Source organism: Rhinolophus sinicus, chromosome X (assembly GCF_036562045.2).
Source record: "Rhinolophus sinicus isolate RSC01 chromosome X, ASM3656204v1, whole genome shotgun sequence".
NCBI classification, from domain to species: domain Eukaryota; kingdom Metazoa; phylum Chordata; class Mammalia; order Chiroptera; family Rhinolophidae; genus Rhinolophus; species Rhinolophus sinicus.
Window position 1 is genome coordinate 7,730,433 of NC_133768.1, and position 24,667 is coordinate 7,755,099.

The following is a 24,667-nucleotide window of genomic DNA, read 5'->3' on the forward strand; positions in this document are numbered from 1 at the left end:
CTTAAATTCAACAGCACTTTATTAATAAGAATGTATAATTTTCAGTCTGCATACAATTATAAAGGGATTTGTGTTATTATATTTTAATAACACTATTATTTCATATTGTTATATGTTATAATGTCCACAACAATCCCATCTCACTCAAAAAGAAAAACATTGGACGACTTAATTCCAACTTGCCTGGGGCTGGAGCAACTGAAACACAGCTGAGCTATGGATAAGCTGGACATTTGGTCAGGAAGATGAGGGCGCAGGGAAAACCTGCATGCGAGGGAACCCTATGCCCTGCCTTGGACTGCTGACCAGGTGCGAAGAGAAATATGAGGATCTGACGGGTTTTATTGCCAAAGGCAGCTGTGATGAACATTCCAGACCCTGAGGCAGAAGTTAGAGCTGCCAGAAGGAACAATGAAAGGGACTCTAATACTTGAGTTTGTATATAAAACTGAGCCAAGCAGAACTGAGTAAGAGCAGAGCGTATTACTGTGATTCATCTAATATGTTTATATGTAATCTTCACCCTGAAACTCTCTCACACCAAAGTCAGATATTTGTGGACCTAGTTCAAGTAGATGAGAAAGTGAAGAATGGCCAAGTTTCCAGGGTCCCTGTCTGTGGAGGAGAAGCCGAAGTACAGAACAATGTTTTTGAATATTTACTATGTTGATTTAGTATTGAACATTTTTGACTTAAAGCTTTTTAAATCCCATGAATGGCATCTCAGGAAAATAAAACGCGGAATGCTCTCCTAAAGCGCTTTTGGTGAGAAGTAACTGTAGTAACGGTACGGACAGATGCTACGTGTAATTCAGCCTTTATCACACAGTGATAAAGTGTGATATGGTGAAAAACGATTTGACCCAGAGGACACCCAGTCTACATATCGATTAACTATCCAGACGGGCTTTTGTTATATTTCTGCTATGAGATCAAAAAACAGTTCTCAAGAACCTCACGATAAATCCTCTTTTCTTGAGATTCCTGAGATTGTGAAGTTTGAATGTTAGATAAGGAAGCGAGATGCTATTAAAAATGGCAACACACGGTGGTGAGCTGGGCAATAAAAGTCTTGTTATAAATGAAACACAACTGTAACAATACGATAAAAGTCTCCAACAAGAACGCCACTGCTAATACCTAAAACTTTGAAGCTTGGTGGACCATATGGTCTCTGTTGTAACCACTCCATGCTACTGTTGTAATAAGAAAGCAGCCATTGACATTATGTAATTAAATGGGTGTGGCTGTGTTCCAATAAAGCTGTGTTTACAAAAACAGGTGAGTCAGATTTGGCTCTAGGGTCATAATTTACCCACCTCTAGCACAGAGGAAAAGATCATGGACTTTGCAATCAAAAAGCAGCAGGTGTGAAAAACATGTTACATTCCTGTCAGAATGTTTCCTCATTTGCATACTTCCCATGAAAATATCTGTAAACTATCTGGCACATAGTAGGTACTTGATAAATATTAGTTTTCTTCCTTCAAGGCATGAAGACTTGTAATTACTGAATTCATAGGATTTCAGTCTGAAAATGAAAATATACTTGCAGTATGGTTTTTACTTTCCCTGTGGTGTCCTGCTGACTTCTGTGACAGTTGTAATAAATGCTGCTCTCCCCGGGATGTTTTTCTCAGAGTACACTCAACTGAGTTCAATCTTACATTCTTGGCATTAATGCCCCGGACTTTTCTTTTCGTGTTTAATGGTAACTCTGTTTAAAGCAGTTCCAAAAAGCAACAGCAGAATGGAAGGTGTTGCTCATAATTCATTTAAAAGCAATAAACTCCTCCCTTCCTTTCTCTTATTAATTACACACTTTATAAAACAAATGCTCCACACCCTTCCGTTTGGGTTGGGCACACACACAAAAATTAACCTGTCATGGGCACTTGTCTCTGTCATGGGCACTTGTCTCTATCAAGTCTTTTTCATAAAGTTTCTGAAAAGTGATACTTTGGATCAAGTAATTTTCAACAAATATATCTGGCAAAAATTTGCCTTTAGACATTGTGGTGAGAAGTTAAAAAATAACTTACAGAAGAGGAGGGAGGTGATGTGTTTCAGGGAAGGGAAGTCATTTCTAGTGGAAAGAGGAAGCTTTTATCCTATGACCTTCCATGAGTCATTTTCAATCTTACATACCATTTCTCATTAAGTGACATTCTTTTCAGTTGTTTGCCATGATTCCTGAATAGAGAGGTACTGGAAAAATACAAAGTTGGCCACCTATGCAGGCTTGAGTTACTCAAGTATAGATGCCATTTGCTCCCCTGCAAAGTTATGAAAAATGAGGACTGGATCCCTGCTCTTTGGTATTTTTACAGTGTGTGAAATATACTTGATTGATAAGACTCGCACTTGGAAGTATAACTGGAAAATGTCAAGCTCTCTTCTGTCTTTCTGATGCATCCACAAGTGACATCTATGAAATCTCTTGCTTGGTTGGCGTCACTCTAGGATACCAACAGAAGCCGGTAGACTGAGTTTTAACTATCTTTGATGCCCAGTGTTTAATATTCACATTCATTCAAGTACAGTGAAAGAGAGAAGAGTTTAGGGAAGTTAAACACGTGAGCCATGCTCACGCTGGGGGAAGGGGGTTTGTGCTTTCATTCCATTTCAGAGGAGGTCTGCGGATTCTGTTCTCGAAGCAGGGCATGAGACTAGGATGGAAGTACAAGTGGTTGCCAGGAAACACTAGTAGTGGGGTGGGGAAGTGAGATAAGGAAAGGTATGAAGCCAGTGAAGTGTGCCTTACCAAGACCACTGTGGGCAACTGGAGATAAATCCCAATGAGTAACTTTGGTAAATGGTGCAGAACACTCCAGCTGTAATATCTCCCATCAGTGGCTGGTTGGAGGCTGTTGGCGGTGGATGGGCATTAACTCTCCTCTGGAATTAACTGCGGCAGGCAGAAAAAGCCCCCAGGCAGAGTCATAGCCTGCTTGCTGCTGGGAGCTCTCAGGCCAGGGACGTACTGACTAGTGAGTGCACTGACAGTTACAGACAGGCACTTACCTTAGAGAGGACGACAATCTGGATATTTTTTAAGGGCTCTAGTAGAGGTCAGAGGGCACGGGGGTCACATCCGGCCAATGTGTTCTATAGCTCCAACGACTTACGACTAATTGCACAGCTGAACAGAGTTTGCATCTGACAGTGCGTTCTATCCTAACCTTGGTCACTCCTGATGGGGCCACAATCTACCCACAAACGTTCATTTGCAACTGACCACAAATGCGTCTAAATCTGAGCAATGGCAGGCAAAGTTGCCTGGAAAAGAAAACACATAAAGTCTAGGGAGTCTGACTAAAACATATACATTTCTTTATCTTACCGCTTTTCCATCACTTCAACTCATTGTGAAATTATTGTCTTTCTAAAACGATGGCCTTATAGATTTAAGCCTCAATATGTACAGTTTCTGCAGTAAAACTGAATTTAAAAAAACCCTTGAGTTCGGGATTATTCCATTATCTGAAAGGTCAACTATATTTCTCTGTACTAACCTGACAGATGTTGCCTTCTCACCTTTCTTCCTGGGAAACAGAATGCTCTCTTTACGACTGTCAGGATCAGGGGGTGGCAGGGAGCCGGCATCCTGCCAGGTAATGGAAACACTGCTTGCTTTAATTTTATTACCAAGAACAAAGGCTTCTTATTGTTTAATAGAACCTCTAACGGCTGGCCTCGTGGGCATAGTTCTAATTTTTTGGAGACCACAAACAAGAGGAATTCTTTAAGACCATTTCATGGAAAACAGAAGGGGGAAAAAATCCTTTATTCCGCAAAAATTAAAGCAAACCTTTGTTTAAGTAGCCGGGCCTGACTCCAGGTGAGCACTGGTATGTCTTCTTTACATGGGCATTTGTTGGCATTGTTTACCCAGGCACCCGTTCTTTCCTTAAGATTAGCTTGAGGCTATGTCAGACATGGGAAAGAAAGCACCTTCCTTTAGGACATCATCCGTTTGGCATCATTATTTTCGTAGCCCATGCTAAATGAAGAAACATTTTGCACCCAAAAGAAACAAGCCAACACTCTCCCCTTGCAAACCCTATTTATAAAACTGGGAACCACACAAATCTTAATTCCGTGCTTATTATGACTCTGCCAGAAAACTAAATTTCTGATGCAGTCCCTGCTTGTCAGTGTCAAGGTGGACTCCCTTCTCCACTCAAAGTACAGGTAGCTAAAGCTACTGGGTTCCAGAGCTCTTTGCAAAAGTCTTAGTAGCTATGGAATGAAAGTGAAAGGAAATGAGGATGCTCTTATTTCTTTATGAAGGAGGAGGATGTGTCATGCAGGGTGTCATGTGGGGTTTGCTGGTCCTGCTCCCCGCATAAGAACGCAGGATATGGTGAGGCCAAAAAGGAACACCCACGGAGCCATAGACAGGGGAGTCATATCACTATATTCTCACTGGCGGCTGGGCGAGAAACACGAAGTAGGATCCACATGATACACAATCCACCGTCCACTTCTCTGCCTGCCAACCAACAAACCAACCAATGGTGTCACGGCAGTTATATCAGTGGCCAATTGGCTCACTGGTAACAGCTGATGGCCAACTAGTCACAGCTGATGACCATTTACTACCCGAGCCAGCACCTTTCCACATGAGGCCGAGGGCCTGGAAATTGCTCTCTGGGACTCTGTCCCCACCGGATGTTACTGGTGTACTGGTGACAAAACTGGAAGCAATCCTAGAGACTTGTTGAGTGCCCACAATATGCAAAGCAGCACACTAGGGCCTGTGATAGAAATGGGACTTCGCCCTCTTGAGTAAATGACTTGACTAGAGAACAATTAACAAACATGCATGCCAAGTGCACGCATAATTAACTGCTAAACCATAGACTGCAGAAGTTCTAGACCTATGTGGTCCAACATGGCAGCCACAAGCCACTTGGGGATTAAACAGTTTTTTTAAATTATAGTTTGCATACAATATTATATTAGTTTCAGGTGTGCAACATCATGATTTGACATTTATATAACTTATGATGTGGTCACCACACTAAGTCCAGTAGCCATTTGTCATGGTGGAAAGTTATTATAATATCATTGACTATATCTCCATGGGGTGTGTGTGTGTGTGTGTGTGTGTGTGCCCAATGGAATATTACTCAGCGATAAAAAAGAATGAAATCTTGCCATTTGTGACAACATGGATGGTCCCAGAGGGTATTATGCTAAGTGAAATAAGTTAGAAAAAGACAAATACTATATAATTTCACTTATATGTAGAATCTAAAAAACAAACAAAAAAACCCCAAATGAACAAATAAGACAAAAGAAAAACAAACTCATAGAAACAGAACAAATTGATAGTCACCAGAGGGGAGGGGGTAGGAGTGGGTGAAAATGGTGAAGGGAAATAATTGGTACAAATTTCCAGTTATAAAATAAATAAACCACTTGTGGATTTTGAGCACTTGAAATGTGGCTAATCTGAATTGAGATGTGCTGTATGAAATGCATGCATTAGTCATTTTTGTATTGATTACATGTTGAAATTATAATGTTCTGAATGTATTGGGTCAAAAAATGTAGTAGTATAATTAATTTTACTTATTTGTTTTACTTTTTTAAAATGTGGTTACTTGGAAATTTTAAATTAGATATACGGTTTCCATTATTTTTTCATTAGACAGTGTGGTTCCAGAGGGTTTCAGAAATGGGGCAATTGGTGTGTGTGAGTAGCTGGGGAAGGTTTGCTGACAAATATGGAAGTAGGACTGGTGTTTTTTTTTTTTTTTGAGATCAGAGGAAGCAAGAAGGGAGTTGGGAAACCCAAGGGTGAGGAAGGTGAGAAAGGCACCAGAGCAGAGGAAAAAGAGAGCATGTCTATAGGACATCAGAGAATTACAACAATATGCAGGGTGTAGTGGGCATGTATCTTGAATTGGTCACCTGGGAGTGGAGACAGAAACATCAGAGCCAGTTATATCTTACTGTCTCTTGCGAAAAGCCCTGTTGGGGTCAACTGCAGAGAGCAGGCTATGGCTGATCTCACATAGAGCCCAGCTAAGGCAAAAAGGTGAATTGGGAGGCTTAACTTTGGAGGGGGGTAGTCTTTCCTTGACCTCACCTTCTTCTCATTGACTCCTTTTGTATCTTTGACCGAGTGGGCCTGCACCATCTCTCTTTGAAGCTATCCATGTTTACTTGCTCTCCTAGGGTTTTCTCCTAAAATTGTGGTGGTGGCACTGGTGAAAGTTACGAGGGCGGTGGGAGAGGGGATGGGAGGGAAGTTGGAGACCACTGTCACTGTACAAGATGGGTGTTGCCAAAAGGACAGTGAAAAGCGAATCTCGCCTGGTCTAGAAGAGAAAAGACTGTAGAATTAAGATATAAGTTGTTGATTTTGAGTGAGAGAGAGAGAGAGAGAGAGAGAGAGAGAGAGAGAGAGAGAGAGAGAATGTGTGTTTGGGGATCAAGAGAGTCTGCTATTGAAGCTGTCACCCTATAAGCTATCTTCAGACCTAGGTTGACTAGCCATCCTACACGTGTGGAAGCATTTAAAAATGGTTTCCCCAACTTGATTCAAAGTGTCTATTTGGTCATTTTTTCTTTTGTAAAGCAGAAGGGATAGAAAGGGTATCCCAGAGAATCAAAACGAAAAAAATAGGTTTACAATGAAGGGATGAGAAAGACCCACTGTGACCTCCCTTGAGGGCTTAGCAGTGACCCAATGGACAGCTCTCTCATCCTGACTTCCCTCGGTCAACCCCATCCTCTAAGCCCTCATCCAGTGACAGCACATTCATTCTGGGTGGAGCTCCCTGTGTGTATCACCCATCTGCAACTGCCTCCAGGGACCTGTGGCTGCTGAGATGTGCCATCACAGAAACCCTATCCTGTGTACAGTCTTCTCAAGGGGGGGTCCTTTCTGTCCTTCAGGATAAGAATTTATCTGACATGTTGATCCAAGGAAATGTGCTAGTGACAGAGGGAGGAAAGAAAGAGGCAGTTGGTCTCTCTGCCTCATCAATAGCCATATGCTGTGTGCTCAACACAGGAGATACTCGAGAAAGATACTGTCCTGCTTTTCAAGGAGTCCAACCAACAAGGAGAAGGAATAGACATGCAGTTAAAGACCATGAGGATTTTTGCCCAAGGACTGTATATCAACAAATCAGTATGTAATTTTCCTTAAGCTTTTAAGTTAAAATTATGAATCTCATTAATCTACTCATAAATCCAAGAAATTTTATAAAACCAAGAATAATCACTCTCAGGGGTCCTTGAATCAATGTTTGATTAACTCAAGTTGAACAGACTCAACTCTATTAAACAATCAGTTCCATTAGTTGGTTAAGTTCCTGTACTGATTTTTTATGTAGGTAAAATTTACATACAAAGGAATGCATAAATCTTAAGGGACAATTCAATAGATTTTGATAACCCACATAACCAACAGCTTAATTTTCAGCTTAATCTTCAGTTTAACCAAGATATAAAGTATTTCCATCACCCGAGAAAGTACCCTTGAGCCCGTCTTCCAGTCAATTCTCACCCCCATGGGTAATCATTATTCAGATTTTTATCACCAAATTCTTGTAATATTTTAAATTGCATTTACAAACGTAACATATTCAATTTACTTTGTAAGTACTTTAAATGCCTAATGGGATAAAAACAAAACCCTAACAAGGTAAACCTTCCCAAGTCCTTAAGTATTATAGCTCTTAGAAATCTAATAAATTAAATTTACAAATGTAGTGAAGCTCAAGTTCTCTTGAACATTACTATTTTGGTTTGAAACAATTTTATGCTTACAACTTAAAATCACAGAGCTAAATAAATTACTTGTTTCAGATTGGAATCTCAAAGCTAACCGGTCAAATGTCTGTAATATGTCATATTCCTTTAAATGCTACACATCCTTAAAATACAAACATGTCTTAGTCCTAAATTGTAACACAAAATATTGACTCTATGGCTATTATTTAGGTCTTTATCTTTATACATAATGCTCAAACTTCTTGGGGAGGAGGAAAAAAAGAACTTCATTTGCTAAAGGAATGAAACTGATCACCTCACAGAAGTTGAGGTTACCAGGTCAAGGATTAATGGCCAAAGATTTGAGAATAATCCACGAGACCTGAAGGCTTATTGGTTCAACTGGTACCACAGATCTGGGCTCTGTTATGATTGGTTGGACAGGATTTCCAGTTCCCCAGCACATGGGATTGTTTCCTGCCATGAGAGTGTCCCTAGGAATCTAACTTTTTAATCATCTCTTTCAACTCTATCACCCGATTTGAGCAGCTGATGCTCAGTAACCACTCCAGTTGGTTTACTACTTGATTGCATTCAATCCATTTCTTGACTGGCTCATTCCTGTTCTGTTGGGCTTCTAGTCACATTCCTATGATCATCTGAATGACATTTACCTCAATAGGCTATTCGGGTAATTAAATCAGGAAGTGATAGTAGGAGCTCGGTCATTGTTTTTTGTGTACTTTTACGTAAGTCCTACCACCTTTGCTTTCTCTACACGATAGGCTATACCTTGTTGTGGACCTGTAATCACTTGACACAGTAATCATCTCCTAACATCTGCAGGGATGGGTGAGCGAGGCACCATCTTCCCAACTTGTTTAAATAGATGGAAGCCTTCCTTGAACTTGATCATAGCCCAATAAGGAGCTTGCCTAGTCAGAGAATTAGGCTTCTATGATAGTTTTCATCACCTCATATATATGAACTTGATGCTATATCTAGTGAAAATACTTAAAAGCATAGTAAAAGCTCTATCATAAATTCCTAGGCTGGGAAGTTACCTCACATGGTTGTAAAAATCTTTATTTGTGCTGCTCCTCAGTGAAAGCCCTTTACATTCAGTGGTAGCCTCGGGCTTTTTAAATAGCTGAATTTAAAATTTCATCTTTCTGTTCCAAACAAAAATAACCAGTGCTACAATTGTGCTCTTGTTAACGAACATTTTATATGCATGACTCAATTATTTTGCTGGGGAATTTCAAAATTAGAACAAAGCTCTTCAGTTTTCCCTATAACATTCAGCAATTAAAAAGAGAAATCAGTTGGGGCAGCCCGATGGCTCAGTTGGTTGGACTGCGGGCTCTGAACAGGGTTGCCAGTTTGATTCCCCCATGGGCCACTGAGCTGCGCCCTCCACAACTAGACTGAAGACAATGAGCTGCTGCTGAGCTTCCGGAGGGGCGGCCGGATGGCTCAGTTGGTTAGCGTGAGCTCTCAACAACAAGGTTGCTGGTTCAATTCCTGCATGGGATGGTGGGCTGCGCCCCCTGCAATTAAAGGTTTGAAAACAGTGACTGGACTTGGAATTGAGCTGCGCCCTCCACTACTAGACTGAAGGACAATGACTTGGAGCTGATGGGCCCTGGAGAAACATACTGTTCCCCAATATTCCCCAATAAAAATTTTTTTAAAAAAGGAGAAGTCAATCAAATGAAGGTAAAAGATGATGTGGCTCCTTTCTCTCAGAATCTGTAACAAAGATAATTTCAGCTCTATTTCCACTACAAGCAATTTTATATTCGTTTATTGAGAACAATAATTTAAACTAGGTATTAAGAAACAAAAGAGGTCGGTTCACTAACAAAATGATGGATCATGCTAGTCTCTGAATGGCAAGCATAAGAGCAATAATGAGATCCAAGCTTCTATCTGACAGTCACCTTCTCATCTGGGATCGTTCCTCTTGCCCCTCTGACTTTCTCACCTGGATCTATCCAACTACCACCATCTCATGTGAAAGCCAAGTTAGAACTATGTACGATCGTCATTTAAAAAATTTGTTACAACACATTGTTATTGTTTATATCATGCCAGAAAAATTTCTGCTGCTCCAGCCAAGCATCTAAATGTTTCTAGGCAAGGAGGCTGTGTGTAGAATAGTGTAAGGGAGATGTGATGAAGAATTCCTGGGGAGATTATTATGGGGAGAAACCACATTAAAAGATACATCAGTAAAACCCTGTTTTCTCTCTTTATCCCTACTGCTCATCCACTGGGCCCCCGATTAAGGCCAATTATTTCCCATCTAAGTATTATTAGCCTTAGAAATCTGCATTACTAAATTCAAATATGTCAGAGGGACGGTCTTCACAGATATGTACATACAATCATACTCCAATACGGGCCTCCAGGGAGGATTCTGAATATAATATAATAGTTCCTCCCATCCAAACTGGACAGATTAGCAGATAATGAAGGGTTTGGACCATGTTTAAAAAAATGTTTCAAAGCTGAAACATGAAAATGTTATTCCGAAAGTAATATCAAACTAACTAAGCCGCCTTATACTCATTCATTCATAAAATGAATCTCTTATTCTAAAATACTGGAAGATTTTCTACTGATGTCGTCTCATTATTCCTCATGAACATACCTAAGAAGGTAACAGGATCCAATGCCCTTTGTGAATCAGTTGTTTTTAAAGGCAAGAGCATCAAATCTAAGGGGAAATATTCAAGTGTGTGTTACAGACGACTTCCATAAACAGGTCAATTTAATCTCCACCGAGAAAAACTAAATTTGTTCCGTGAGTTGTCAGTTTTAGCAAACTTGGAGTAAACTGGATATATAGTCATTATACATAGGCAGGAGTCAAAACATGAATCTTCTCCAGAGAAGATGAACTCCTGTGCAGCCCGAGAGTTCCTTTTCTGCTGTCCTGGGAATCCTAGGATCAGCCTTTAGCACAGCGGCTCATCATCATCCAGTCTCTGAATGCCACCATATTTGCACTACCACATTACCATCCTTCCAGAGCCATTTACACAGACAACCGTGGATGACTGTGGGTTGCCTGATGTCCTTTAATGAAGCCCAGAATCTGACTCTAATTATACCGTGAGAGCTTTCTCACAAGGTCTCAAATGGGTGGGAGTCTAACCCTTATCTACAAGTGACAACGAATTACTACTTTGGACATTCAAGTTGGCCCCTAGCAAGATACACATCATCCAAGATCAGACACCTGTTCAGAAGGTGTTTGGATGTTGGTCTCCATCCAGTGGCTCCAGATGAAGCAATTGCCAAGGTTTCCATAGAGAAAGCATACTTTGACATAAAACTGCATAACAAAATTAACTTAAACATTAAAGTACATCTCCCTTTCTAACCCAGCAATCTTTTCCTTATTTCAAAGTTGACAACTGAATGCCTTTAGAGATTGGTGAATGACTGAAAATGTTTTTTAGAGGCCCCATCTGTTTTCCTAAATCAATTTTTACCATTTCTTCCAAGCTACCATAACACATCACCCACTTCCCTCATAATTTACAGAGCCCAACATCTGAGCAAAAATTGAATTAAATGGCACTTAATTTACCCACAAGAGGTTTGTCCCTCCACAAGTCACCTAGCATTGGAAAAACTCAGAGAAAGCCAGTAAGACAGCAAACTTTCCATTAAAAGAAAAGAAAAAGAAATAGTTTAAAAACAGTGTGAAAAACAATAGCAAATGAATTTTTTTAAAAAGTGATTACAAACAAGGCAAGATAAGCCAAAGGGGCTGATGCCAGGACTTCCATGGGGTGCTGGCTTAGAGGGTACCCTTCTAGGATGAGCTTGGGCAAGGACGGTGAGGTCAGCTGAGCTCTTATTTTCTGCAAACTGCTATGGCAATCAGTCACCCTTTTGTAGTTTTTCTTTCCCATCTCACTGTGGATTTAGTCACTTGGTCACTGGTAACTGCCCAAATAAACATGTACTGTGTGTCCAGGTGTTGTTCTCAGAATGTATAATTTTATTCATATCAGTGATTCTAAGTATTTGCTTATCTAATAAACTAGGTCCTCTGATTTTTGAAAGAAAAGGAGGACGAGATGATGAAGAGAAATAGTCCATATCTGATGTAGAAATGCTAAGTTCTGCCGCTGATTTTGATCACTTCTCAGAGGCTTGTCCTATACCTCATGTATAACTAACTCCAAACTCATCCCAAGGGAATTTTCTACTGTCTTCTTCTCCTGGAGAAAACAAAACCCAGTGACTAAAAACCCACGAGGTTTTAGATTCCCAGCCACCAAATTACACCAACATTTCTTGGGATATTGCTTTCAATGCCTCTACCTCCTGAGTCCTAAACTACCTTTATACTCTCCATAGTCTAGTTTTAAAAAGATTTGGTAGTTAACCTCCAAAAGCCATTTCATTTGCTTGCCCTCATTTTAAAAACAAGTTATGAAAACAATGGGGGTGGGGGAGACCTTGAAACTCTTTTCATTCTAAAGAAAAGCAGAAGTGAATCCCAGGAAGGAGGTGTGGACTTAGAAGGATGTGACATTTCCTCAGAACTGCGTGGGAACTCATTGCTTTCATTCACAACAATTGAGAGTTGCCTCTGTGCTTTGAGTTTTTTAGCTTCAGCTGGCATTGGGGATTATTTTCCCCAGGAATGCTCAGACCAGAATACAAGGGTACCTTCAGGAAGAGGAAAAGGAAGAAATACAGTCTAGGAACATAGGATGTGAACCAGGAAATTCTTTTCCACTGCACAGATTTAAAAGACTATCATGCTGATTGGTGCATATCAAATTCCACTACCGTTTTGGAGTTTACTAGTGCTGCGACGTTTTCCCTTGGACATGTGATCATTTTGTACTAAGACATCCATATTATTTTCCCAATAGCCAAAAATACCATTTCCTGAAAACACTTAGGGATGCCAATTGTAACTGTGAAAATTACACAGGCCTTTGTTTTCCCTGAACCCTCACTAAACCGTCAAGACCAAATCAAGTTCAAACTCAGATGCAATACCAGGGGTGCCAAAAAAATGTATACATGTGACTTGTATTCATCTTTTGTTATCGGTATCCATTGAGTATTACAATTTTAATACAGTTTTTTGCCATTCTCTGTATTAAAGTCCATCCAGCTCTCATCTCTCCAAGGCCAGTTTCTACTTATCCCCCCTCACATACCTTCTGTTTCTATAGAATGACCTCCTCGCTTTGTGTCCACACATTCTTCATTTTTCTATCTCCATGCCTTGGTCTACCCTGTAAGCAGTGCCTCTCTCACCCCTGCATATGCCCAAATGTTACCGACCCTTGAAGGGTGAGCTGGCACCATCGCCCCCAGAGCCCAGCTGGAAGAAATGTCTCACTTCTCTGAGATTCCAAAGTATATAATCTACTCCTTCCTGACGGCAATTAGTTTTATATTTTGGATGTATCATAGTTGTTCTTTTGTCTTAGTCAAGATAATAAGCTCCCTGTGGGCAGGGTCCTTGGCACCTAGCACAGAGCAGTACACACACACACACACACACACACACACACACACACACACACACACACACAGTGGATGCTCTCTACACACTAATGGAATGAACAAACTAGCGTGACACTTTAACAAACCAAAGTAACAGACCACAGGCAAAAATTTACACCCTCACCCAGAAATATCTGTTTAGTGAGCACAGCTCATAGATCAACAGTGCCCAGAATGGGAAGAGCAGAGTCGTGTTAAGCTAAATTATCTAAAACTTGGAAATTGGGGAAAAACAAGGCTGTGAACCCTTTTTGTATCATTTCAGAGCATGCCCCATCATGCCAGCCTAAGCAAGTGTCATCTGACTCTCCGGGCTGGGATGTAACAGTTTGACTTTCTAGTCACTATTGATTGGGGCTTAGTTTCTGCGAAGGTAAACGCTAGCTTCCAGAACTCTGATGATATGCAACTTATTTTGTCCAAAGGTTATGACTTTATTGCCCTTCAGGTCACTAACTAGTTTTGAATCTAACTTAGCTCTCTTATTCTACAGTAGCATTCTTTTCCCCCTACTAACCCCCTCCCCCAATGTTTGTATGTATCAGTTTCTGATCTGTTCCTTTAAGCCAGCTTTATCATCTTGCTGGTTCCTTTACAATGAGTTCAATAAATCTTCAATGTAGACTCATTTAATTATTATATGAGAATTGGGTGCTTAATTTTTTGAAAGTTACACTTTGAGAATATTAATAGTTACAAATAAGGGAACGTAAAATAGATACTGCTAGTATCATTATTTTTCTTGTTATAATTAATTTTCTGTAATTTTTATCTAGAATAAATTTCCCAAATACCAAATTTACTGACTGACAAATATTTTCCATTCCAAAGGATTTACACAGAAATGACAAAAGTGAAAGGAATGAATATCCTTTACTCCTTGTCTAAAATAACTTTTTTTCAGTTGGTATGCAATTTTATCTGGTTATATGAGTTTCAAGTGTACAATATAGTGATTTGACATTTTTATACCTTACAGTGTGGTCACCCCACTAATCCTAGTAGTCATCTGTCACCGTGCAAACTTATCATGATATTCTAATGGCATGTATGTGTCTATTTGCAAGTCTGCTACAATCAATTTTAAAAGCCTGTATCTCAACCAAATATCTAATCTTTTCAAATAAAAATGAAATCTGCTTATAAATTTCTCGAATGACACATCTATCATTGGGAATTACTGAACATTATAGAATGTAATTTTACATGTTAGGATGGCTAGCATGTTGTAAATTCAAGCCATACTAATATTGCATTAGGAGCAAGAAAGTTGCTCTGAAATCACTACAGGCCATAATGGAAACCAGACACTAATGCTTTAAGAAGTAACTAGCTGAAATTGAATGAAATAATCACCCAACCCATAAAGCATTTGTAAGATTTCCCCATAAAACACAGGTAATGGTTTTTACTAAAGAGAAATAATTCTTTCTTATTGTCCTGAACATCAAATGCCATCACATCATAAAAATAAAAGATAGCACCTGCATCATTCCATTTTGTTCATTCACTTATTCCTGTAATACATATTCACTTTACCCTACAATAATGAAAACATTATGCTTGTTCACTATTCTTTACAATGTTGTTTAATCAACAAGGCTCAAAATGTTCCCTGGAGAGATCATTGCCAAAAGCGAATCCATTCTAAGCAGTGGGTTAGAAAGATCTGGGTTCTACAACTTGCCCTTGCTGTCATTGCTGCCTGTACACTCTCGATCCCAACATATTGTCAGTTTCATGGGGACATATCTGACAACCAAGATGCATTTAACATACACCAGTAGTGGGTTGAATTGTGTCCCCCAAAAAGATATGTCCAAGGCCTACCCCCAGTATCTGTGAATATGACCTTATTTGGAAATAGGATCTTTGCAGATGTCACCAAGTTAAAGTGAGTTCATACTGGAGTAGGGTGACCCCTAATCCAATGACTGGTGTCCTGGTAGGAAGAAGATATTTGAACAAAGACACAGAGACGCACAGGGAGAAGGCCATGTTAGGAAAGAGGATAAGACTGCTGCAGCTACAAGCCAAGGAACTCCAAAAATGTTCTGAAACCACTAGAAGGTAGGAAGAGGCATGGAAAGACCCTCTCCGAGAGCCTTTAGAGGAAGCACGGCCCTACCAACACCTTGATTTCAGACTTCTGGCCTCCAGAACTACGAGAGAATCAATGTCTGTTGCTTTACACTGTCCAAGTTTGTGGTTATTTGTTACGGCAGTCAATACAGTGCCTTTTAAATCGTGCTGTTTTTGACTGTTCTTTGTAAGGATGACTAAAACCTACAATGATAAGTAAAGCTGTGTCAGGGAGGGTTGGGGTGGGAGCAGGAGGCAGGACAAAGCAGTGAGTGGGAGGAGATTCTCTGAGGTTCCAGTTCCTTCTAATTTCATCCATCTTATGTATTTAGCTTCTGCAGAAAACCTAATTTTAGAAAGATTCCCATTTTAAAAATATAAAGGCTGAAGGTATAAAAACCCGTGATCTAGCAATTTTCATATGAAACATACCACACAGAGCTACTCACCTCAACATGCTGACAAGTTTGAATGAGTTTAGCCAAAAGGGTCTCCAGTTCTGTGTTCCTCTTGATAAGGTTGGTGAGGTTACTCTCTAAGTTTTGCTGTTCAAAAAAGAGAGAAAAATATTATTCTGCATACTTTAATACTTTACTATACACAGAATTACTCATACTCAGGAAAAACTGATACATTTTTCAGAAACCTCAAGGAAATCTATGTAGTTTCAAGTATTTATAGATTTAAGCTGGACTTTGAAAAGTCACATTTAAAAGAACCTTTTAAAAATGTTCACATTTCATTCTTTTTGTTCCTGCTTCTTGCACTAACTCAGGCTTATTTAACTGAATCATTAGTTGTAAATGACTTCTGGGTCATGAACTAGGGAGAAAGGTGGTAATTCAGTTTCTATTCCTTTACCTGCGTCAGAAATGGTACTAAGATAAAGAACACATTCCTATATCAAATCAATGACTATTGGATTTTTAGAATTTACCATCTTGTGGGTAGGCTGGGGTCAAAGCCTTGGAGGAAGGTATGAATTGTCCAGCTATTGCTCACATTATACCCATGTGTAGGCGTTTATAAGAAGTCCTCATCATACATGTTTACTCACTCATAGTACATTTTACTGTACATGCTTTTATTCTTTGCTTATCAATCTATTGATACCAGATCAAATTTCTTTAAATGCTACATTTTTCATATCACTATCCTGCTTAAGAATCTAGAATTATTCCCTATTCTTTTAAAACATCAAATTTAAAGTTCCCCACAGTGACTATTAAATCTTATTTTCAACCACAATAACCCTCTATTCTGGGTACAATTCATTAAGAGTTCTCATTGCTTCTCATTCTGTGTGCTCTTCGTTTATACTATTCATTCATTTATTTATCCATTCACACGGGTATGTAATGAGCTTGCACTATATGTCAGACTCTGAGAGAGATACTGGGGAAACAGAAATAAAAACATGTACTCCCTGTCACAGGCAGTGGCTATGCAACTGGGAGAGAGATGCTGTAAACAAGAGAAGGGAAAGAGTCAGGGCTGCCTGGAGAAGGTTTCCAAGAGGACACAGCCTTTCCGCTGAGGTTGGAAGGATGGACAGGGAGTTTTTGGCGAATGAGAGCGGGAATTTCTTGGGAAGATGGAATGGAAGTGCAGGTGAGCACAGGGAAGTGTATTCCACGGGCAGGGACTAGAACAGTGTCACATTCCAAGACCAGGGAGGTGTGAGAGGACAAAGCATTAGAGCACTTCTGTGTTTAACATATAGACAATTCCACAAATACAATGAAGATGTGGAATGAAAGTACATTTCATGGAAAAGAAAATAGGTCTAGGCTTTATAATGCCATCTGAGAGAAAGGATTTGGAAAGAGTATGAGGGGGATTTTGAAAATCAACAATTTCATAAAGGTGATAATAGTTCGTTAAGCTGTGAAATTTATTTCTGAAAATAGTTACACTTTTTACTTTCCTAAATTTTAGATTTAGAAAGGTATATTCAGGAAAAGAATCACTTTTATTTCACACTTAAAATGAATATGTCAGAAGCAGACATTTCTGGTCATTCTTAAACAAGTTATGCTTATTAATCTGGTGTTTGTCCTATTAACTAATTTTTTTTTAAATTTCAATGACCACATTTTTCATTTCCAGTAGGTTCTTTACCACATCTTGTTGAATTACTTTCTGTTCCTGTTCCCAGGATGCAATTCCCTCCTTCACAGAAGCACAGATCCTGGTTTGACTCAGTGTGCCTCTCCTTCCTCCCATGAGAGTTGTCTGGCTCCAATTCCAGAGAAGGTGGGACGTACCCTTTGAGCCCAGTTTATACACCGGGAGCCCAGGCTTCCAGGTATACAGCACAGTCTGAGGCTCCTGCCATGTGCAAGATATACTCCACCATGTTCCTCCGCTCTCAGGTCCTCGGTGCCCCATCTCATCTCCACTTCTTGTGAGCGGTTCAGCTTCAGCCTCCCCTCACCATTCTGCATTTTCTTTCATTTCTGTTCTTTGGAGACTTTCCACTTAGGTTTAAGCTTGGTTATTATTCTTTAAAATCCACTTTAAAATATTTTATCTGTAATTCTCATGTGTTCCGATTTCAGAGGGAGGTTTTGTGCATATTTTAGCTGGACTGGAAGACCAATAAGAAGTCTTCAATTCTGGCTTTGAAACACTCAAAGAGTCACAAATATAAATATTTTAAAGGAGAAAAATGACCATTTCTCAGTTAAAGGATGAGACACAACAAAAAGTTGGAGAATGAACCAGACAGAGTGATTTAGGTGCAACTTAATGAGCTCATGTTTGCATCAAAGAAAAGCTTGCTTTCAAAGCTCTGAACAACAACAAAAGCCAAAAGCTTTCCTACTCTTTAGATTAAATGAATTGCAACCACTAATCACTTTATGGTCAAAGACTAGAGTAGAGAGTAATTTTGAGGCATGCCATTATTCAGTGTCCTTGATTTAGATATGACTACTTTATGGGATATTTGTCAACTTCTCTTGGTATGTTAATCTTACGGAATCCTTTTACTTTTCTTTTTGGCTGACCCCTCAGAGCAGGAAATTTCTAGGGAAATACATCATCTAACTGTTTACAGTTCAATTGTCATAGGTATGACTTTTCTAAAGCTAGTCAGTAAAAGAGAGCCAAATAAATATAGTCTAACACATTTAGATTTTACAAACATCTGCTTGCTTTCCCCTCCCTTTATTAAGTATACATCATGTATAAAATCTGTTTTTAATCAACTAATATGTAGACTAAAGCCTGTGGTTTAAACATATTGACCTATCTAGATCCTTTGGGGTTATTCAAATTTAAATAGTACAAGTGTTACTGAAGTCTGCAAAGATTACCGAGTCAGTTAGAAGTGTAATAAAGGGAAATGAAGCTGGGAGAGAGACTCTTTCCAAGAGGTACCAAAGGGACTGACAACACTTTTGAAGAGAGCCCCGGTAATGGGAAGGTAACAAAATCCAGTCCTCAATGAACCATGCATCCATAAGCTTCCACTATAGGGACTTCTGTGGAGTTTTCTAGAATTTAACTGTATCACTAACATCCTGTGTGGCGGTCCGCAGGTCCTATAGCCTCTTGATTTTGGTTGTGCTTTGTGCAAACGAGAGATAATATTTTTTGGCATAAGAGTCTTAGAACTAAATGGATATAAGTATCTACTTCCCTATGGATAGCTAAGGAATCTTACAGAGTATCCCCCGAAAAGTTTTAGTTTCCTGTTCTCACCTCAAAAACGTCACTATATTTACAACTCCTTATGGAGCTGAGCTTTGTAGAAATGCAAGGAGTCAGACATGAGTGACCACACGTGGAGTGAGGACACTGGAGCTACCATCCCAGCTGAATTCTGGACAAATGAGTCTTGGGCTCAGTTTTCCCATCCATAATGTGTGGATAATGATCAATCTACAAGTACCTATCTGTGCTATTGCTAAGATCAGGGGAGAAAATGAATATACACACCAGGGACTATACAAATGTTTGTTAAAATCATGAATTGCAGGATAAAACATTCAGTTTGGGGTCAGTACCAGACACTGCCTCAGGCAGTCCCCGTTCTCAAGCTCGCTGATGGCTTTTTGCTGCAAGCACCTGCTCCTTTTGGCTCCAGAACTTTATCTGACCCCAGGCAGGGCAGGCTGGGGTGCTGAGGAGAACACAGGGAGGCTGATGCCCCTAAGAGCAGCCCTCAACCAGTGACTACTGGCAGTTGGTGGATGAACAGCCCAGATTCCTCCCCTCCTGGATGGGACCACTCTGAGTCATGTTCCATCAAATCTCCCAGAGAGCCCCACGGGGAGGAGCCCAGGTTCCCATAGCAACAACCTGCCCATGTCCACGGCCTCTTTCCTTCCCTCCTGTCCCGCTTCTCTCCTCCCTTACAGACACCTCCCAGATCACCTCCCAATTTGAATTCTGAGTCAGGGTCTTCTTCTGGGAGAACTCAACTAACATCCTAATGCATTATTTTTAAGTATTCCTTCTTATGAGGAATAGCCAAATTAATCGATGATTTCATTGCTTTTGAAAAGGTATCTGCAAATACAAGAGATTGTTTTCTCTCCCCCCATGTTCCTTTTCTAACTTTTTCTAGAGATCACATATCCTTCAAATTCCAGGCTCTAAAACAGAACTGTCACTAGAACTATAACGTGAGCCACAAATGCAAGTCACATTTTAAATTTTTTATTAGGTTGGTGCAAAAGTAATTGCGGTTTAAAAGGTTAAAAATAATTGCAAAAGCCGCAATTACTTTTGCACCAACCTAATAATAGTCACGTTAAAAAAAGTAAAAAGAAACAGGAAAACTGATTTTAACAATATATTTTACTTGACTCATCCGAAATATTATTATTTCAACATGTGATCAACATCTAAAATTTGATGAGCTATTTTTTGTCTATTGCCACTCTCTTTATTGTGAAACCAACTCCATCAAGATTAAAATTACGTTGAGATAAATACAATTCAATGTATTTATGCTTGCATTAGTTAGACAATTTCAGATTGCAGGGAAGTTGATATTCTTAGATTACCCTAGGTATTAATGACTTGTTTTATACATGTTATTTGACATTTGTCTTCCAGAGTGAATAGATCATATGGCACGTCTCGAAATCTAAAATCACTTCTAACACAGGTCAAATTAAAAAAAAAAATTTTTTTCTTATAAAATTGAGGTGCAACTTATATACCTGATGAGCGATTTTACTCTCTCTCTCGTCACTAAGTCTTTGGGATCTGGTATGTGTTTTACACATAACACATCTCAATTCCATCAGCTATACTTCCTACACTCAGCTGCTATATCCAGCTAGTGGCTATATTATTGGACAGCACAGCATTAGAGTCTAGAATGGGGTTCAGCAAACTTTCTGTAAGAGGCCAGGTAGTAAATATTTTAGGCTTTGTTGGCATATGCTCTCTATCACAGGTACTCAATTCTGCTGCTGTTCTAATAAGAAAACAGCCATAGATAATATGTAAATAGTTGGCAGGGCTATATCGCAATCAAACATTATTTATAAAAACAGATAGTAAGTGACATTTGGCTCATAGGCCAAGCTTCCTGGGCCACCCGCTCTTCCCTCTGGAATGCATCTGCTTTCCTCGCCCCTCCCATCACCGCCACCAAAGAGGAAGACAAATAATTCAAGATGGTCCTTCTAAAGGTAAAGATGAAAGAGGCAGATTTGGGTTCTTAATATTAAGCAAAAGACTGGGTACAAGTCAAATTTGTGAAAGACAAAGTTGTAAAACATGTCGCTTAAAAAAATGAGGCTCCTTGATAGACTATGACGAAAAGAGGATTAATTTTTCCTATAATTTGTGTTGTTAACGTGTACTCTTCTAATGCATTTCCATGGACTCACACTCCACCTCCTTCAAGTTACGCAGTTTTTAGTGAGGCTTGTTTGAGTTGATAATTTAACACTGCTTAGGAGGACAGCTGATTTTAGACCAATCTCAACACGAGCCTTTAAGGCATGAATATGGACACCAGCTGAGAATAGTAAATCCAACTTAACACATGAGCTTTGTACTTCTACATACGCTACTACCCAATCAAATAGCAAAGTAAGCAGACCAAAATACCCCTAATTTTAGCCTTTGGAGACCTGTACCTAAGAGTCAGGTTGCAGGGAGTTAACGACCTGTCATTGAGCACTACTATTAAAATGCATGCCTGAAACAGGAGATTTCAGTAATTCCTTTCGGGTTTGTCCAGGCCTTAAAGAATGTTTGCTCTTATTCCGAAGTCAATGCTTCAGAATGTCTTTAAAGTATAATATTAAGTCTGGATACCTTTCAAGGCAAACACAGATCTGGCTTGTTTCATTCCATAATATTCACAGAGACATTCAGGAACTGTGTTCATAGCCCTGACACCCAACACCTCCACCCCAGCACGGTCAGGATATGAACACGTTGAGTGCCACAATCCGTATATTTTCTTCTAAGAAACTCTAATCACAATCCTTAATATGAAAACACACCCGTATTAACACATGCCACCTGCATAAAAGCATAAATTCTTTATATGTAACTAAACTCTTAAGATGTTTTAATTACATTGCAGGGGTTTAAGGCTATCTTCAGGTTCAACTCGTGACAGACCGCAAAAATGTGTGATTTATGCTGGTTTTATTTTTTAATGCCTTTTTTCATTGGTTATGATAGTTAACATTTGCAAATGCCCTGGCAAGACAGGTCGCCAAGGGAACTTAAAAAACATAATAAAACCCAACCTGCATACAAATTTAAGTCTAGTGTTCCATGGACTACAATTTAAGCCATTTTGACATGTGATACTGTATTTACCTTGTCAGGTTTTATTTGATATTTCTATATTAACTCCACAGAATCTGCTCCATATATTTATAAGTTCTATCATCAGAAGTTCAGTGTTTATTATTTTAATCTTGTAGTCAATAATACACAGAATAATTTTTAAATATAATTTATGGTCTAGAAGAGCATTCAAATTTTAATGAAGGTAAATAGTGTAGTTATATTCATTTAGTTATAATTTTAGCAGCTCCAATGACAACTACTAACTTACAGGTATTAGAGACGTGAATGGCTTTCCTGTTCACTCCTCATCCCCGGCCCTATTTCTGCCTATTATCAGAGAGGTGAGCAACTGACCGATAAACACATTTGTCAGTTTTGAGAATCAACATTGAGTGAAGGAAGCGGAATTACTAGGAACCTTTGAAAATCTCTAACTTAGGAATAATGATCTCCATTGCAAAATTCGTGCCTGGAAAGAAACGTTTCAGAGAAAATGACTACAACTGTTATCAATGGAATACATAGGAAGCAGTTCATAAGATTACAGCATAGGTATGAGCCACGAAGGTCTAATTGGACAACTCCCCTGCTGCCTTTCTCTACTCATTTGCCCCTGTTCAGGTTCTTGAATCCTTCTCACCACAGCACTCTGGGCTGCCACAGCGTATCTATGGGGCTCACTCAAGAGAGGCAGCCAATTTGTCAGTCAAGAATTAGATGGTGAAAGGATAATGGGAATCTTAGAAAACAGACTAATAGAAGTATATTATTTCTGTTCAAATGAAAGCTTTCAAGTTGGGGAAATATTTAATCTCCTAAACCAGGGGTCTGCAGACTACAGCCCATAGGCCAAATCCTGCCCGCTGCCTGTTTTTTATATGGCTAGCCAGCGAGGAATGTTTTTTACATTTCTATATGATTTTTAAAAATCAAAAGTAGCATAAAATTTTGTGACACATGAAAAGTATATGACATTCAAATTTCTGTGTCTATAAAGTTTTATGGGAATACACTTTCATGCATTTATGGGTTGTCTGTTGCTGCTTCTGAGCTGCAAGAGACAGAAAATTGCTGTCTCCTTAAAAAAAAATAATAACATCTTTAAAAAAATAATCCAAACACTTTTTATTAATTAATACAGAATATTTTCCTTGTTGGTCCAAACCATTTTAAAATTTTGATATAATTCAATTCGCTTAATAGCTTCAACCCTTGCTATCTATGAGAATGTAGGAATATGCTTAAAATTTCAATCATTCGGGTACTTACAATTCTACAGGAGAAGACCCTTTTTGTCTCTTTTTAATGGCTACCACAATAATTAACTTATAAAAGGAAAAAACAGCATTAATAATGGGTGACATGCAAAGTCTGAATAAACTCTGTCACGTTTTGCTCAGAGAAGCAGAAGATTCAGACTGGGAAAGAGTAAGAAAGGATCTTAAATTGGATCAATGTCGCTATAGCAAGAACATAGTCAAGCGTAAGTAAAGGAGGCACAGCATGAGGATTAATTAGTCAGTTCTTTCCATTCTGTGTGTAAGTAGGAAGTGTTGGGTTGTAAGTGCACAGCAAATGTGGAATTACTCATTGATTGCTGTTTCCATCAATTCTATTTTCCTTTGTTCTTAATCATAAAATACACCTCAAAGGGGGGCTTAGAACACTAGATAATTAATGTCTATAAAATCCCCTGATATTGATGGATGTCATACCCGTTGTTTGTATATGTCACTTCAAGCTTTACTTCCTCCATCACTAAGAGATTGAATAATTTTGATCTTAGCCCTTTTCCTCCGTCTTAAGTAGATGATGACATTACCAGCTACTCATTAACGAACATGTTCTGGCCTTTCTACTTAAATAGGGTTTTAACTGACACCAGGAAACATTTTTACCAGACCTGAATGTCTCATGGTGGATGCTTATGGTAGATGGAAATACATTTTTGTTTTTAAAATACTGTGAGAAGACCAAATCTTTTTCTAAGCCAGTACTTCAACACTGTAGATGCTTCAGACTAGTTGAAGTAAATATATTGACTACATTTCAAGCTACAATAGCTGAGCCTTTGATCTAATAATTTCACAATGGTAACCATGATTTGCTTTGTTTCTATAGCAATATTCATCTCCAAATTTTTAGGTTTTAGAGGAATATGCCTTTTTCTCGACCGGCTGCTAAAAATGATTATTAAAATTCAATACATGGTCAGCTTTGTTCTTGAATTTGTGGCATTCCCAGAAAGGGTTCGCATTGTTCAGAAAATTCATATCCCCATCTGGGTGGTGCAAAAAGTATTAAAGCCAAGGGAGGTTACAGTCTTTGGCTGAAAAAAAAAAAAAAAAGATTAAAATTCCTTTCCATCCAAAGTGGGTCTGGTCTGTTAAGAATTTACAAAATCAATGTTATGTAAGAGAATTCCCCATTTGGAGCAGCCGAGCGAATCAAAGAAGAATATGAAAGCATGAATAACCATCAAAAACAGAACCTTCTTTGGGTTTTAGATGTTTGGATCTCAAAT

The 24,667-nt window shown here is 39.1% G+C and overlaps 1 protein-coding gene across 6 annotated transcripts in view; it reads right to left on the bottom strand.

Annotated features, from left to right (window-relative positions):
* MID1 (midline 1) overlaps positions 1-24,667 on the bottom strand; it is a 319,466-nt gene that overhangs the window by 46,552 nt on the left and 248,247 nt on the right. For all 6 annotated transcript variants that reach the window (XM_074323499.1, XM_074323501.1, XM_019746335.2 and 3 more), the window contains exon 3: positions 15,816-15,911. In XM_074323499.1, coding sequence (XP_074179600.1) covers positions 15,816-15,911 — 96 coding nt within the window. The remainder of the gene's footprint in view (positions 1-15,815; positions 15,912-24,667) is intronic.